The sequence below is a fragment of the Sinocyclocheilus grahami genome, unplaced genomic scaffold (assembly GCF_001515645.1).
Source record: "Sinocyclocheilus grahami isolate Dianchi unplaced genomic scaffold, SAMN03320097.WGS_v1.1 scaffold152.1, whole genome shotgun sequence".
Taxonomy (NCBI): Eukaryota; Metazoa; Chordata; class Actinopteri; order Cypriniformes; family Cyprinidae; genus Sinocyclocheilus; species Sinocyclocheilus grahami.
This window is the reverse complement of record NW_015505331.1, coordinates 118,559-134,315: the sequence shown is the minus strand read 5'-3', so window position 1 is coordinate 134,315 and position 15,757 is coordinate 118,559. Positions and strand designations below refer to the sequence as shown.

General features: G+C 36.2%; 2 protein-coding genes and 1 pseudogene across 2 annotated transcripts; 1 reads left to right on the top strand and 2 right to left on the bottom strand.

Annotated features, from left to right (window-relative positions):
• Nucleotides 1-3,470: 3,470 nt before the first annotated feature.
• LOC107592386 (IQ domain-containing protein D-like) lies at nt 3,471-5,395 on the top strand (annotated as a pseudogene).
• A 278-nt stretch (nt 5,396-5,673) lies between these two features.
• LOC107592387 (coiled-coil domain-containing protein 42-like 1) lies at nt 5,674-6,453 on the bottom strand. Its single transcript, XM_016281884.1, has 3 exons — nt 6,220-6,453; nt 5,980-6,132; nt 5,674-5,778 (listed from the first exon to the last, which is right to left on the bottom strand). The coding sequence occupies exons 1-3, from the start codon at nt 6,451-6,453 to the stop codon at nt 5,677-5,679; spliced, it is 489 nt and encodes a 162-aa protein (XP_016137370.1). The 3' UTR covers nt 5,674-5,676.
• A 545-nt stretch (nt 6,454-6,998) lies between these two features.
• Nucleotides 6,999-9,081, bottom strand: LOC107592352 (coiled-coil domain-containing protein 42 like-2-like). The gene is made up of 5 exons (XM_016281853.1): nt 9,025-9,081; nt 8,379-8,501; nt 7,567-7,788; nt 7,327-7,479; nt 6,999-7,118 (listed from the first exon to the last, which is right to left on the bottom strand). The coding sequence occupies exons 1-5, from the start codon at nt 9,079-9,081 to the stop codon at nt 7,017-7,019; spliced, it is 657 nt and encodes a 218-aa protein (XP_016137339.1). The 3' UTR covers nt 6,999-7,016.
• Between the last annotated feature and the right edge of the window lie 6,676 nt (nt 9,082-15,757).

Sequence of the window (15,757 nt, the reverse complement as noted above, 5' to 3'; positions counted from 1 at the left end):
ACTACACATAATCCTCCCCCAAAAATTGACCCAACAGAAATAGTATCATGATGGTTGTTAATATTTTTAGCAACATACAATACCACACAATAGCACTAGGGTGCAGCATCTCCTCAGTGATTTTTAAACCACTTACAACAAAAAGTCTCTCAAATGAACTCCAATCTATAAATGACACAGCACTTAGATTTGTGTCATTAAATTTACACTGCAAAAGTGGTACGGAAGCACTTCTAAAGTGGCATTTAGGTGTCTTTACAAAGTTTTATGCTGTTCAGAGGTGGCATAAATGCATTTACACAATAACTACAGCTGCATAATTTGATACTAGGGGCTGAGGTGGGTCAGAGCAGGCATAATTTAGTCTGACTTTTATGTGCCGTTGCATCTTTATGCTGAATTTTGAGCAGCCACGGGGCATCCTTAACTCAGCTGTATAAAGAGGCCTTTTTCTAAAAACACAAGCCAAATTGCACTATAAACTGTATAAAACAGTGAATCTGTTTTTCAGAAAGAAAAATGCCTTGCATAACAATTATGTTATATTGGCAAAGACTGGCTTGAGTTGTATGACCTATAAGACAACTTGATTTACTTGAATATTTCACTGTCATTTATTTATTTATTTTTTATTTGATGATTAAATCCTAACTGATATCTGAAAATCTGATATAACTAGATCATTTGTTCATTTCCAAGTCAAAACTGGATTGTCAACCATGTATGAAAAATCATTATGATTGAAAAATTATTTCAACCACACATCCAATGTAATTTTTCTACATAAAAATACGTTTTCTTTTACAAGTTGTGGGTGCAATTATCATTCTCAATCCAAAGTAATCAAATGAACAAAGATTATTTTGTCTGATGATATCATGATTAAATCTAGCACCCTCAATAACATGATCCGCCACTGATAACAGCCGCAGTGAACACAGCTGAGCATTATAAACTTTAAACTCCAGCACTGACATCACTGTTCATTATAACACACACTAATGAAATTAATCTCACTCTTAACAATTCTTCTGTATTAGATACAATTCCACATTTTTCATTAGAAAAGCTTTTACAAAGCAGTGTGGGGAAAAACAGCCCTGCTCTACTAAAACCATAAATCCTGCCAACGCAGAAGGCCTAGGAATCATCTCCCAGCGCATTAGCAATGTCAACAACGCAGTCAACAATGACGAAAAGGCTTGACTGCAGAGCCCTCTAGAGTCAGTGCTTGGAACTCACACTATATAAATGGCCATGTTTCCTTCCTACTGTCACATGATGGATGTCTGTATTCATAATCAAGGAGAATGAGTGTTAAAGATCAGGGCTGCGTTCAGCCCCGACAAAAACTCTTTTCGGAGCCTGATGAAATCGGTATAAATATGTGTTTAATATTGCAAAATACGCTCGATGTTACACTCATTGCCCTTACCGTCCAGAATAAAAGAGAACATCCCAATCAAATGAAGGGATTTGTGGAAACTGTGGTTCCTAATTATTGTGATCCAACATTTGCCTCACATTTCAGGATGAAAAGACAAACATTTCAGGTGAAGGATAATCCACTTCTTACCTCCGAGACTGTGTTATGATCTATATGACCTTATTATTTTTATTGTGAGTATTCGGCTTATCATTATTGCTGATCGCTGTTGTTGTGCTATGATATTGTAATATTTACCATTATATAATCAGAGGAGTATAGAAAAGTTTATGAAAGTGTCACTCCACAATACAATAGCAAAATATATAAATATGTATAGTATTTTTATGTTACATTAATCAGTGTCTAGCACACCTTCCTAAGGAAAGGATGTGGACCAGAAGACATTGCAATTACTAAATGATATTTAGACAAACTTAAAGAAGTTCCAGATCTATACTTGTGCTCTTATTATTTTAGTTATTTTGCCTTTAATGTAAATAAACATGTGCAAACAATATTCTTGCTCTTGTGAATTTATTTGGATGTTAATTACATTGTGCGAGCTGTCTCTTTAATACAGCGTGGTTTATATACATGTTGCTGCTGATTGGGCTAACATGTTTGACACCAAACAAGAGAAAACGCATCTCAAACCCCGTTGCACACCGTTTCCAGGAAACATGTCGTTCAAACCGGAAACCGTAGCAAAACGGTGCACACCGGTTTGAGCTTGAACTTGCCCCAGGTTTCATGCAGACCAGGGCCTGTAGTATCTCACACTAGCGAACTGCAAGGGGTGTAGGGAGTTTGTGGACAATTCAGAGAATTGTATAAAATATATTTTAGGTCTGTTAAAGTTAATGCTGTAACTTTAACTTATGAATAATTTTTTAATGAATTTTGAAAAGAATTGTTTCATTCTTCTGCTTTCTAAAATTAATAATTATTTTATTCTATTCTATTGATTTTACCATAATAAATAAACAATTATCTTACAATTATCAAATAATCTTGTGTAAAAAAAAAAAAAAAATTCATTGATAATATGAGGTTTATGAAGTATATGCAGGGAAAATGTATCTATATACATCTACAAGAAAATCACAAGTGAGATTACTTATTTTGTTTGTTGCTAGAGTGGGAAGTCACTCGGATCAGAATGCCAACGGTTGTCACAGCAACAGGTATACAAAACAACAGCGTTTGTGTTTGACTAAGCGCATACACATTTCTACAAACAAGAATAACACGGTAATGTAGGCTACAACATGTCCAGGGAGAGCAAAATTGTGATTATTGTCCGTTACTGTTGTTGAGCTATTTAGACATTGAGCTATGTGCAAAGTGTTTCTTTGTCAACAATAAGCAGGAATGTCCGATATGATTTTTTTAAATTAGAAATTGTTATTAAAATTAGAACATTTGTGTAGTTGGGTATTTTTTGTTTGCATTGCAACACGTGACTCTCATCTCATTCAAAGCCATCTTCGTCTCGTTAAAAAACATTAAATGTTTTAAAAATAATTTGATGTCTGAATAGTTTTCTCTCACACAATCAAAGAAACCTCTAATGATGGGCTCAAAATCAGATGCTCTCCCTCCTGAAGACAGACTATCAGATGCAACCAACCTTCCAAACAAAACTAAAGAAGACGACTTAAAGGGGTAGTTCACCAAAAAATTAAAATTCTGTCATTAATTATTCACCCTCATGTCGTTTCAAACCCGTAAGATCTTCGTTCATCTTCGGAACACAAATTAAGATATTTTTGATGGAATCTGAGAGCTGTCTGACTCTGCATAGACAGCAACGCAACTGAAACTGATGTCACATGGATTATTTTACCGATCTCCTTGCTATGTTTCTGGACTTGGGAACATTTCAGTTGCGTTGCTGTCTATGCAGAGTCAGACAGCTCTCAGATTCCATCAAAAATATCTTAATTTGTGTTCCGAAGATGAACGAAGGTCTTACAGGTTTGAAACGACATGAGGGTGAGTAATTAATGACAGAATTTTCATTTTTGGGTGTACTAACTCTTTAAAGACTATTAACCCATCCAGGAAGACTCTATCATCTCTGGAAGCAAAGCTCATATTTGGGGTACTAGATGAGTGCAATCAGCAGATGGAGATAGTCTCTCTTCTACCCACTTTGCTGAACTCTCCAGAAGAACTTTCCCCAAGTCTTGGGAGAGGCAGTGGCCAATGCCCTGAAAGAGCACCAGAAGCTTGGGGAAAAGTACCAAGCTATGGTGCTTGGTGGGAGTCTTGATCAAAGTGAACTAAAGGAACAATTAGCCAAATCAACAGAAGCAGTTCAGGACTCCTTTCGTAATATTATGCGGCTACTTAGGGAAACTCTGACCACAAGGGAAGTGCTAAAAGGCATAGAGCCTAACACAGGAGGAGAGATGGAGTCTCAGAAACTGAGAGATGGCCTATGTGAGTTGAGAGAGATTGTTTTGGAGAGGCTTCTCACTACACCTGCAGAGGAGAGAGAACGCAGCGAGATGATGCTGGAAATCAGTCTACGTCACTCTGCCAACCAAGAGCTGATAGACTGGAAAAAGAGGTTGCCATGGCAATAAAAGACAAGGATACAGAGGTCAGAAGTATGACAAGGAATAAAATTAGTTATAAAATTGACAGATTAGTTGGATGACAGATGAATGAGTTCTCCAAACTACTTGGTCTCATTCTCTCTCTATTTACCCCCTTTTGCTTTCATTCTTTCTTTGTCTGGCTCTCGCTCCTATTCAGATTTTCACATTAACTAATAAAGTGAACCAGCTGAGGAGCTCACTGCATCAGATGGAAAAGGGTTTGGAGGACTTCATCGTCCGAACTCAACAGGACGCTGCAAAACAGAGCCAGTCAGATACAAAAACTTCAGAGGGGAAGAGAGCTCGTTTGCAGCAGGAAACCAGTCAGCTGAGAGCTCAGCTCAATAATGTGACTGCAGCGGACCGAGAGAGAGAACTGGCACTACGAAAGGTGTATTTATGCTCATTCAAGGGTCATTCAGTTAAAAAATGAGCATGAGTATAGTTTGTTGTAAATGTTGCTGGTTTTGATTTACAGAAAAAATACAAGGAGGAAACAGAGATTGAGAACTGGATCCAGAAATATGATACTGAAATGGGAGAGAAACAGGTAGACATTAATCTGATATTTACTGATGATGATGCAGTTTCAGATGTATTTGCAGATACCACTGAAACATTTGGGTTATTTTTCTTGGAAAAAAAAAAAAAAAAACTTTTATTCAGCACTGATCAAAAGTGACAGCAAAGACATTGTTACAAAAATAATTTTCAAATAAATGCTGTTCTTTATTCATCAAAGAATTCTGAAAAGTATCATACATTCCACAAAAAAAATCAGCATAACAACTGTTATAATAATAGTAATAATGAGATATGTTTCTTCAAATATTAGAATGATTTCTGAAAGATCGTGCGACATTGAAGATTGGAGTAATGGCTGCTGAAAATTCAACTTTGCATCACAGGAATAAATTACATTTTTTAAAAATGTAATTAAATCATGAAATCATGGCTGTGATATATATATGTGTGTGTGTGTGTGTCACTTTCACTATGTGAATGCATTTTAAAAAATGTATATGTTGTCTATGCATATGTGTATTTGATTTTGTATGTTGATATGTGTGTCTAGACAGTTGGAGGAAATGACACGTGTATATGAAGCAGAAATGACAGAGCTGAGAGCACTGGAGGAACATTCTGCAGTTCTGGACCTGGAGTACTCCCAGATTATAGAGGAGCGACAGAAGGCTCAGAAGCAGAGGAAACAACAGGAAAGAGAAAGAGAGATGCAGAGCCAAGCTGCCACTGTCGTTCAGGCCCACTGGAGAGGCTTTTGTGTACGCAAGGCCATGAAGGCCAACGCAAAGCCCAAGAAAGGAAAGGGGAAAAAAGGGAAATGAAAGAAAGCACGACATGAAAGCACAGCACAAGACTATCACCATTATCATTTGTGTTATTAGATAAATAAAATGAAAAAGCTCACTGTGACTGTGAGACTCGAGAAGCATTCAAGTGTTCGCATTCCTCTTTTGTTTAGGTTAAACATCCTTTTAATCTCCATGTCCCTGGGCAATATTCCTGCTGTCCCTCCCACCCCAGTGCACAATCCTGAAGGGTGGCCAGATGATGATTATTTAGCTTAGTCACAGCTGTCCATATTCAGTGGATATACTGTGGATACACAGAGCTTGAGTCTTAATCTCTGCTGTCATTCCCTTCAGTTCGATTCGGCCTTGTTATAATGTTGAACTTCAGTTCATCATCTATAGCTCTCATAAACTGAAAATATTTCTGAATCTGGAGGAGAAATGACAAAAAATGAGTTACAACAGTTTTGAAAAAAACATAAGCTTGCTTATTATATTTTTTACATATTTCTGTGTGATGATTTTGATGATTTTTTTTTAGAACATTACTGTATCTCATTTTAATTTAAAAAATCATATTAACAAATAATGATTCATTCAAGGTTGCCAGAAGTATTTTGGCATTATTTACCATTTCCAGCTGCTTGAAGGTGTCCTCAGTGTCCACAGAGACTCTTCTGTAATGTGTGATCATCTGATAAATGTTACGGATTGTGGCCTTTAGCTGAGCAAACTGGAGCGTCTCTTTTGCTGCAGTGGAATGGAAGTGCTTCAGTTTTAATTCCTGTAGAACACATGAATAGTTTGTAATCTTGGGAGACAGAACTGTACAGAAGACATAGGCCTGTAAATTGTGTGTGAGTGTGTTTACCCATTTGTATGCTTCTAAGCGTATGGTGTCTAGCTGCGTCTGTTGCTGGTGCAGTTGGTTGTTACAGTGCAGGAGAACAGTTCGCAGTTTATTTATGTACTGTATCAGTTTCAGCTTTGTGCTTTCTCTCTCCTTCTCTAACCTAGTTTGGCTTTCTAGAAGTTCCTTGTTGATGGACTGGAGTGTGTGAAGACGGTCAATGACTTGACCAATGCTCTCAAACTCAAATGTCATTAAAAAAGGGGAAAAGAGAGAGGAAAAATGTAATATTACAATACAAAACTTTAGATACCGAAACAGGTAGAAAGTGTATAATTTACACTTTTGAGAACCTATACGTTTAATGCCCCTCAGGCAGCTACCTCGAGTCATGCATGTACAGCAAGAATGTGGAAAGACTAATTTACGTAATTGTTTTTGACCAATTTGACCACAGTGTTTTCAAAAATTGTGCTACTTCAGCTCAAATCATAGAAAAAACGTAGGGTAAACAAACTCAAACTGTAAGCTGGGACTTCCATTCCCATAGCTGATGTATTGAGCATTGCGATTTCTCTATCAACAAGGCACTTGGTTATTTTTGTGTACAGCTTTCCAAATCCTCCCATTTATATCTGTTTGAGCATACCATCTCTGCCTTATATCCAGTCTCTAGTTCAAATAACTGCAAACTCTTAAAGTATGAAAAGTCTCAATCTTCAGGCAAATGAGGCATGTGAGTCCAGCTTGACAGTTTCTCTGAGTTGTTTCAGTACCTATATTCAGTGGATATACTGTGGATACACAGAGCTTGAGTCTTAATCTCCGCTGTCATTCCCTTCAGTTCGATTCGGCCTTGTTATAATGTTGAACTTCAGTTCATCATCTATAGCTCTCATAAACTGAAAATATTTCTGAATCTGGAGGAGAAATGACAAAAAATGAGTTATTCACCAAAGCAGTTTTGAAAAAAACATAAGCTTGCTTATTATATTTTTTACATATTTCTGTGTGATGATTTTGATGATTTTTTTTTAGAACATTACTGTATCTCATTTTAATTAAAAAAATCATATTAACAAATAATGATTCATTCAAGGTTGCCAGAAGTATTTTGGCATTATTTACCATTTCCAGCTGCTTGAAGGTGTCCTCAGTGTCCACAGAGACTCTTCTGTAATGTGTGATCATCTGATAAATGTTACGGATTGTGGCCTTTAGCTGAGCAAACTGGAGCGTCTCTTTTGCTGCAGTGGAATGGAAGTGCTTCAGTTTTAATTCCTGTAGAACACATGAATAGTTTGTAATCTTGGGAGACAGAACTGTACAGAAGACATAGGCCTGTAAATTGTGTGTGAGTGTGTTTACCCATTTGTATGCTTCTAAGCGTATGGTGTCTAGCTGCGTCTGTTGCTGGTGCAGTTGGTTGTTACAGTGCAGGAGAACAGTTCGCAGTTTATTTATGTACTGTATCAGTTTCAGCTTTGTGCTTTCTCTCTCCTTCTCTAACCTAGTTTGGCTTTCTAGAAGTTCCTTGTTGATGGACTGGAGTGTGTGAAGACGGTCAATGACTTGACCAATGCTCTCAAACTCAAATGTCATTAAAAAAGGGGAAAAGAGAGAGGAAAAGTGTAATATTACAATACAAAACTTTAGATACCGAAACAGGTAGAAAGTGTATAATGTACACTTTTGAGAACCCATACGTTTAATCCCCCTCAGGCAGCTACCTCGAGTCATGCATGTACAGCAAGAATGTGGAAAGACTAATTTACGTAATTGTTTTTGACCAATTTGACCACAGTGTTTTCAAAAATTGTGCTACTTCAGTTCAAATCATAAAAAAAACTTAGGGTAAACAAACTCAAACTGTAAGCTGGGACTTCCATTCCCATAGCTGATGTATTGAGCATTGCGATGTCTCTATCAACAAGGCACTTGGTTATTTTTGTGTACAGCTTTCCAAATCCTCCCATTTATATCTGTTTGAGCATACCATCTCTTACTTATATCCAGTCTCTAGTTCAAATAACTGCAAACTCTTAAAGTATGAAAAGTCTCAATCTTCAGGCAAATGAGGCATGTGAGTCCAGCTTGACAGTTTCTCTGAGTTGTTTCAGTACCTGTACCCTTTCCAGACACAACAACAACAGTAGACTACCAACTAATAGTGCAACTACCTTTCCGGACATTATTGTGGCTCTCTCCAGGAACTCTTGGTAGCATATGGCTTTTCTGACACGATCCTCCAGTATCTCTTTTCGTGCCAGCAGGGTGTCATTCTCTGCCTTTAGCTTCAGAATCTCCTGAGAACATGAAAAGAGACTTTTTTACGATGCTTAATGGACTTGATGAGATCAATTCAAATACGTTAAGTGTTTTAATGTGTTTTCTTTATTCCTTTTGTTTTCGTGCATGTGTCCAGGCCTTCATTTATCGTTCATAAATCCGTCTCCTGTCATATTCTCATCTCATCTAATGCATTAAGGCCATGAAGGCTTCTGTTGTCTTGGTGTGGAATTAGAGGAAATGATTTTTAACACCCATGTAAATGTCCAAAGCTGAATAGAGAATAATCTTACTATTTTTCCTCACAATGGGCAGTTATTTATTTTATTTGGTTATTGGACATATTTTTAGCTTCAGAACAAAATATTATACTAAAATTATTTCTGGATTCTGTTAATCACATAGTCACATATTCTGTACAAAAAGAGTCATCTTTTATAAATTTTTTTAGTGTAGCAATAAATCTTGCTTAAAACATGCTTGCTTAAAAAAGTAAAATTTTAACTACACATCCATGTACAGAATAATGGGGCTAACTGTCCTCCAGCAGTGAGACCTTTCACTGATCCTACAGACTGAATCCAGGAATCCCATATTTAGTCCTATGCTTGACCCTTTTCCTGACCTCAAATCTCAGAAAGAAAGAAAGAAAGAAAGAAAAAAAAAGTAGTGCAACCCCACATATCAGCATGCGGTTCAATAAATTTAGGTGGCATCAGGTCTCTGTGTGTCTCTCTATTGTGTTCACACATGAATGAACACTGAACAAGCTCAGACTAAATTTATTATTCAAGAGCATAACAGAGGTGAGTGAGTATGCAGGAGAGCCACTCAATGTTCAGGATGATGTTTACCCTTGCTTAGCGTTTGTGATAAGTGATAAGACACTGCAGCTGTCCCGCTGGGCTGGGGTCAGGGAGCATCTGTTTGTTTGTTTGATGGTTGTAATGCACCGTTTAGTGTTGCAAAAAGAGGGCTTGCTTATGGGGAGTAAACATTGAACAAGAATGCTGGGGAGAGAGAACGAGAGGGAGAGGGATGAGAGAAAGGGGAGACTAACGTTATGCTCTTACCAATAGTCTTACGTAACTTATGCTCACCAATGCTGCATTTAATTGATGTAAAAATACTAGTATAGTGAAATATCATTCAAATAAAAAACTGTTTTCTATTTTAATATATTTTCAAATGTAATTTATTCCTGTGAATGCAAAGCTGAATTTTCAGCAACATTACTCCAGTCTTCAGTGTCACATGATCCTTCAGAAATCATTCTAATATGCTGATTTGGTGCTCAAGAATCATTTCTTATTATTCTCAATGCTGAAAACACTTTTTTTGTTTTGTTTTGTGGAAAACCTGATACACTACCAGGAAATACTTTTATTCAGCAAGGACAAATAAAATGGATCAAAAGTAACATTACAGACATTTATAATTAATACTGTTTTTTTTTTTTACTTTGTTCATCATTAATATGAATTAAAATGATCTACAATTAACACACAGGAGGTTTTAACATCCTCTGATTAATGGCACATACAGTATAAGAGCGTAATATCATTACGGAGGACAAATCTAATGTTTTCAAATGTTTCTAATCTGATCATGAAACAGCCATTCAAAAACAATATTCTCTTTGAGGTCAAGTAGGAGGCCAAACATCTCATTTTGCTCAAAGTATATTCAAGCAGACATTCTAGATATAGGAAGGCATTTAAAAAAAGGTTCAGATTAGTGAAACAAGTGTTTGTGAAAGGTCAAGCTGTGGACATTAGGTCTTACACACATACACACACATATGCAGACACTGCATAGCCGGCGGTGCCACTCGTGGTTAGTGATATCATTATCAGTTCCTTCAGAAATCATTCTAATATGCTGATTTGGTGCTCAAGAATCATTTCTTATTATTCTCAATGCTGAAAACACTTTTTTTGTTTTGTTTTGTGGAAAACCTGATACACTACCAGGAAATACTTTTATTCAGCAAGGACAAATAAAATGGATCAAAAGTAACATTACAGACATTTATAATTAATACTGTTTTTTTTTTTTACTTTGTTCATCATTAATATGAATTAAAATGATCTACAATTAACACACAGGAGGTTTTAACATCCTCTGATTAATGGCACATACAGTATAAGAGCGTAATATCATTACGGAGGACAAATCTAATGTTTTCAAATGTTTCTAATCTGATCATGAAACAGCCATTCAAAAACAATATTCTCTTTGAGGTCAAGTAGGAGGCCAAACATCTCATTTTGCTCAAAGTATATTCAAGCAGACATTCTAGATATAGGAAGGCATTTAAAAAAAGGTTCAGATTAGTGAAACAAGTGTTTGTGAAAGGTCAAGCTGTGGACATTAGGTCTTACACACATACACACACATATGCAGACACTGCATAGCCGGCGGTGCCACTCGTGGTTAGTGATATCATTATCAGTTTTGCGTAGAGGGATTAGGACTCTCTTGCTAATGGAGAGTGACAGTGGCCCCTTGCTGCCGAAGCACACTGCCCCGGAACATTTGGAGGTGGGGTGCACTGGGGTGGGGAGCATCGGGGGTGGCCCATTCACATCGCCAGTGTGCCGTGCGACATTAGTGTAGTCCAACTCTTTTCCTTACTCTTGTTTGCCTGGGGGTCATTTGTTTGTGATCAGTACATTATATCAAACACAGTAATGTGAGTAACAAATCAATAAATGAGAAAAAAAACGCGTGATTGGTTGGACAGATTTTTGTAGGATTAAATACATTGTTTAATATTTAACTTTAAATGTAAATTACTCAATAGTGCCCTATAGGAATAATAGTATTTGATAATAGTAATGCTTTTTGATTTACTAATTTTTTTTTAAATACACTAACGATGTAACATTTTTGAGGAGTCTGCTGAGGTCTTTTCTGTCTGTGTTTGGCTGCAGGCTTTGACTTTGAGGATTATGAGGTCTCCATAGGGAACAGTCTTCTTTGGATGAACTGTTGGGGGAGGGGCTTCCATATGAGTGTTTTCTGGTCCACTAAGCAGCAGATACAAACACGCACACACATGCATGCACTGACCCACTCTCAATGGCTGCTGGTATTTGGTACTGATTATTGACATCCGCTGACTATATGATATTCCGTCTCTCTTTCTGTCAAGTTCAATTCAGGTTTATTGGCATAAATACTGAAGTAAAGTATTGCAAAATGTAGAGGGATATTTCAGTTTAAATAAAGAATGAATGAAAAAATATTTTTGATGCAATAAAATATTTTTATATGCATATTTTTAGACTTCATATAATAAAATACTTTTATATACACCTTAATAAATTATTATATAGCTAAAATTTGGGGTAAAATGTCTAATTTATTGCACAATTCTGAGGATAAAGAAATAAATCTTGCTTCGATTAAATCACAGTGTCTACTTATCTTCTGCTATTTACTTAATTATGAGTAACTCCATTATGAGTCTATACTAATATTCAAAAGTTTGGGGTCTGTAAGATTTTAATTTTTTGAAAAGTCTCATATGCTCACTAAGGCTGCATTTATTTGATCAAAATTGCAATAAAACGGTAATATTGTGAAATATTATAACAATTTAAAATAACTATTTTCTGTTTTAATATATTTTAAAATGTAATTTATTCCTGTGATGGCAAAGCTGAATTTTCAGCAGCCTTTACTCCAGTCTTCAGTGTCACATGTTAAAGATTAAGAAGTTTAAAAGAACAGCATTTATTTGAAAGACAAATCTTTACTAACACTTAAAAAGATCAATTTAATGCAATTAATGCTCGCGGAATAAAAGTATTATTTTTATTTTTTTAAATACTGAATTAATTAGAAATACCCTCCATATTTAAACATTTGTTTTCAACAACGTTGGGAATGCATTACCTCTTGAAAAGCTGATACAAACACCACACTCCAGCCAGACTGAAATCGAAATACAGGCACAGCTGGGTATCAAAAAACTGATAAAGTTTCTTTGGGTCAAAGGTTGAAATGAGGAACAAAGAGAAATTATTATGAATACAAAGATTAGTTGTGAGCTGCACTCCTACTCTATATTAGCATTAAGATTTTCGATCTCTTCCCACTCCGCAATAAATTCGGTTAAGTGGGTGTCTTTCGCTTTCGCATTTTGCTTAAGTGGGCATCTTAACGATGAATGGGTTAATAGCATTACGGGCTAATGTCATGGAGGTAAAAGAGCCCTTATTGGACCATGTGCGTGTACCAGAGTGGACTTGGGGCTGCGGCGTGTTTCCTGGAGGAGCTGGATGATGCCATTAGGTTTGAGAAAATGAGCTCAGATCACTTAATTAGCAGTAAATAAGTGGGCCGGGAAATCCAGTCAGGGTCAGAGGCTTTTCAAAGACTTGATTTGGGTTCAGATTTCCATCTGAATGAGAACATCAATTGAAGCCACCCAAAACAGTTCAGCTGAGACTAGGAAGGGGAATTTATTAATGGTAATGTAATAAATCTAATAATTATAACTGTAATTTCAAAATGTCAATCATTTATGGAAATGATATAAACTGCAATTACGCATTATTTTCCTCCAAGCAGTAGGGTTTGTAAAATGCACAAAAAATTCCTGGCCTTTATAGGGTCATGAAACCCCAGACTACTTTTTCTGAGATTTTAGCAGAGGTGTTTTTGTTGCACATCATAGAAGACAATGACTACGTTTACATGGACATCAGTAATCGAATTATTTACCTTATTCTAAATAAGCCAATATTATGATTATGGCGTTCACATGAGTTGCTTTTAGAATATTCCTTTCATGTTTCAGTTTTACATGTTATAGTACATAGTTCGATTAATGGCGCAAGTCATTCGGAATTTCACGTATAAACATATAGTTCGTCTTCGTGATGATGCCATGTACAGTTTTGGGTGTTTCATTTTTAATTTTATTAAAAGCTTCAAGTGCAGTTAATTTTTTTTTTTATGTGCATACAGACGATGGCGGTGTTGAAGCTCTTTTATTTGCCGTCAAACGGTTGAGCACTGCCGTGTGTGTATCTTGTAGCAAAATGCGGCAAAAAGTCCTACACGACGGTAATAATGTGATTTCAGGTGTTTACATGTCTATTCTGCACTTCAGTAATGCGACTAAAATAGGAATACTCCACATGTCTTAATTCGATTTCTGTTTACTTCGACTATGACTTTAGCCGGATTAAGGTAATCAAAAATCTCTGTTTACATGGTAGATTCTTAATCAGAGTATTGTCTTAATCGTATTAAAATCGGAGTATTGTTGTCCATGTAAACGCACTAACAAGAACTACTCGCTGGACTCCTTTACATTAGCATCTAATAATTTTAACTATAGAAGAAAACTGGTTAATTTTAAGCGTTTTTGCGCTATTTTCATCTTCCGGGGTTAAAATCTATTCACAATTCACAATTTGTGACGCGGCAATGGACTGTAGTACATCGATGACGCGTTGGTGTCTATTAAATTATTCATGAGACTGCATGTTCTTATCCTATGAGAAGACGCTTCGCTTAATTATTCACAACAGCATGTGTTGATTTGCTATGACCGACGCTTCAGACTGTGAGATCGCATACATTATCTGAGAGAAACCTACATGAATCCAAGGAGAGTTTTTTTTTGTTTGTTGCTTTTTTAATAAGAGTTCTGTAATTGCTGTTAAGAAATCTGTCAGAAAAATATGCAAAAGTTTCACCTTGTAAAAAGGTCTAAGGTACAACATCTTGGCAGCCTTTTACAAAAATTAACCATGGTTTTATTACAGTAACCACAGTTTACCACAGTATTTGTAGTAAAACTGCAGTAACCACAAATTTACCATGGTAACAATAATACATTTTAGTACTTATATATTTAGTTTATTTTTCATGAGGTACCCTCAAAGGGGCACCTTTGTAACTTATCTACCCTTAAAGCATGCATACTTGTATGGTACTAATATGCTTCCTTTTAGGGGTATAGTTGCAGCTTTGAGGTTACTGCCCCAGTAAAGGGCTAAAATACAATTATAGTATATTTTATTTCTGACAGTGTAAACAAAAAAGGCCTATGAAATGTAAAAAAATTTAGTATAATTACTAATTATATATTATTTTAATAATTTAAAAGATCAGTTTAGTTTAGAAGTATCGGTATCGATATTGACGATACTGGGCTTGAAAATATCGGTATCGGATCGGAAATTAAATAAGAGGTATCGCCCATCGCTGAATGTCTGAAAGCGAAGCTGTGTGTGTTGTCTGTCTCCCCTCTTCCCCCTCCGCTTGCAGCACACCACGCCCACTTTTTTAGCATTTTTTAAAACTGTGGTGAGAACTAACCAGTGCTGAAACAGGGGGTTTCATGACCCTTTAAATGATAAACAGTTTTCTCAAAAGAACTTTCCAGTCATTCCTGTAAAGACAAACTTCTGATAGGTCTCTCTCCCTGTAACAACTCAAACTCTTACACAACGTGTGAAACTACAGCTCTAAGGCACACACACACACACACACAGCTAAACTGTTGTCATATATGTATGCATGCACACATACACATACAATGCATGACATCTGTACAAAACATCAAGATCTATGAATAAAGTTCTATTTCATATCAACACAAAAGACAGCTGTGGATTAACATTTTATTTCAGCCTCATATTCAAACAAGTTTCAGAAAACACCTTCACAAAACACAGAAACTCTACATTTGTCATGGTAAAGCAAGCTGCTCAATAAATATAAAAAAGCTTTACAAATAAATATCAGCAAACACAATGTGTGAACTCAAAATCAATAAATAGTTAATTATAAATAATCAAAGCAAGTGTTTCACAACATTAAAAACTTTCTTTAAAATGACCAGATTTCACTCATGAAATTCTTATTGCATGGTGTGTCTATAAATAAATGTCCAGCTGATGCCTCCCCTCCTCTGTCTCTCTCTCTCTCTCTCTGTCTTTTGCCTTGGGCCATGACAGGATTGGTAACATCACTGCTCCCTTAACAGACTGTGACAAGTGCAGTACCCAGCATTCCCTTTTCTCATCATAATAGAGCAAGAATAAACAAAATAAAGGACCCCCATCTGAAGCTAGCGCATGTACGTGTTCAGCTGGATAGGAGGTTTGAGAGTTATAAATTTTGCATTTGGGTTTGTTAGTGTTCGTACAACAGCATTCCTAAGTGAAATAGTAAAAACGGGGAATTCTCCCTTAATCTTCACAGATAATGGCCACAATGAAACAAGCCACCTCCTTAACTTTTT

Coding starts and splice junctions, on each gene's coding strand:
- LOC107592387 (XM_016281884.1), bottom strand. CDS start 6,453: ATGACATTTGAGTTTGAGAGCATTGGTCAAGTCATTGACCGTCTTCAC. Junction 6,133..6,219: donor GCTTAGAAGCATACAAATGG/GTAAACACACTC, acceptor TGTGTTCTACAG/GAATTAAAACTGAAGCACTT. Junction 5,779..5,979: donor CCTTCAAGCAGCTGGAAATG/GTAAATAATGCC, acceptor TTTCTCCTCCAG/ATTCAGAAATATTTTCAGTT.
- LOC107592352 (XM_016281853.1), bottom strand. CDS start 9,081: ATGGGATTCCTGGATTCAGTCTGTAGGATCAGTGAAAGGTCTCACTGC. Junction 7,789..8,378: donor CCACAATAATGTCCGGAAAG/GTAGTTGCACTA, acceptor ATGACATTTGAG/TTTGAGAGCATTGGTCAAGT. Junction 7,119..7,326: donor CCTTCAAGCAGCTGGAAATG/GTAAATAATGCC, acceptor TTTCTCCTCCAG/ATTCAGAAATATTTTCAGTT.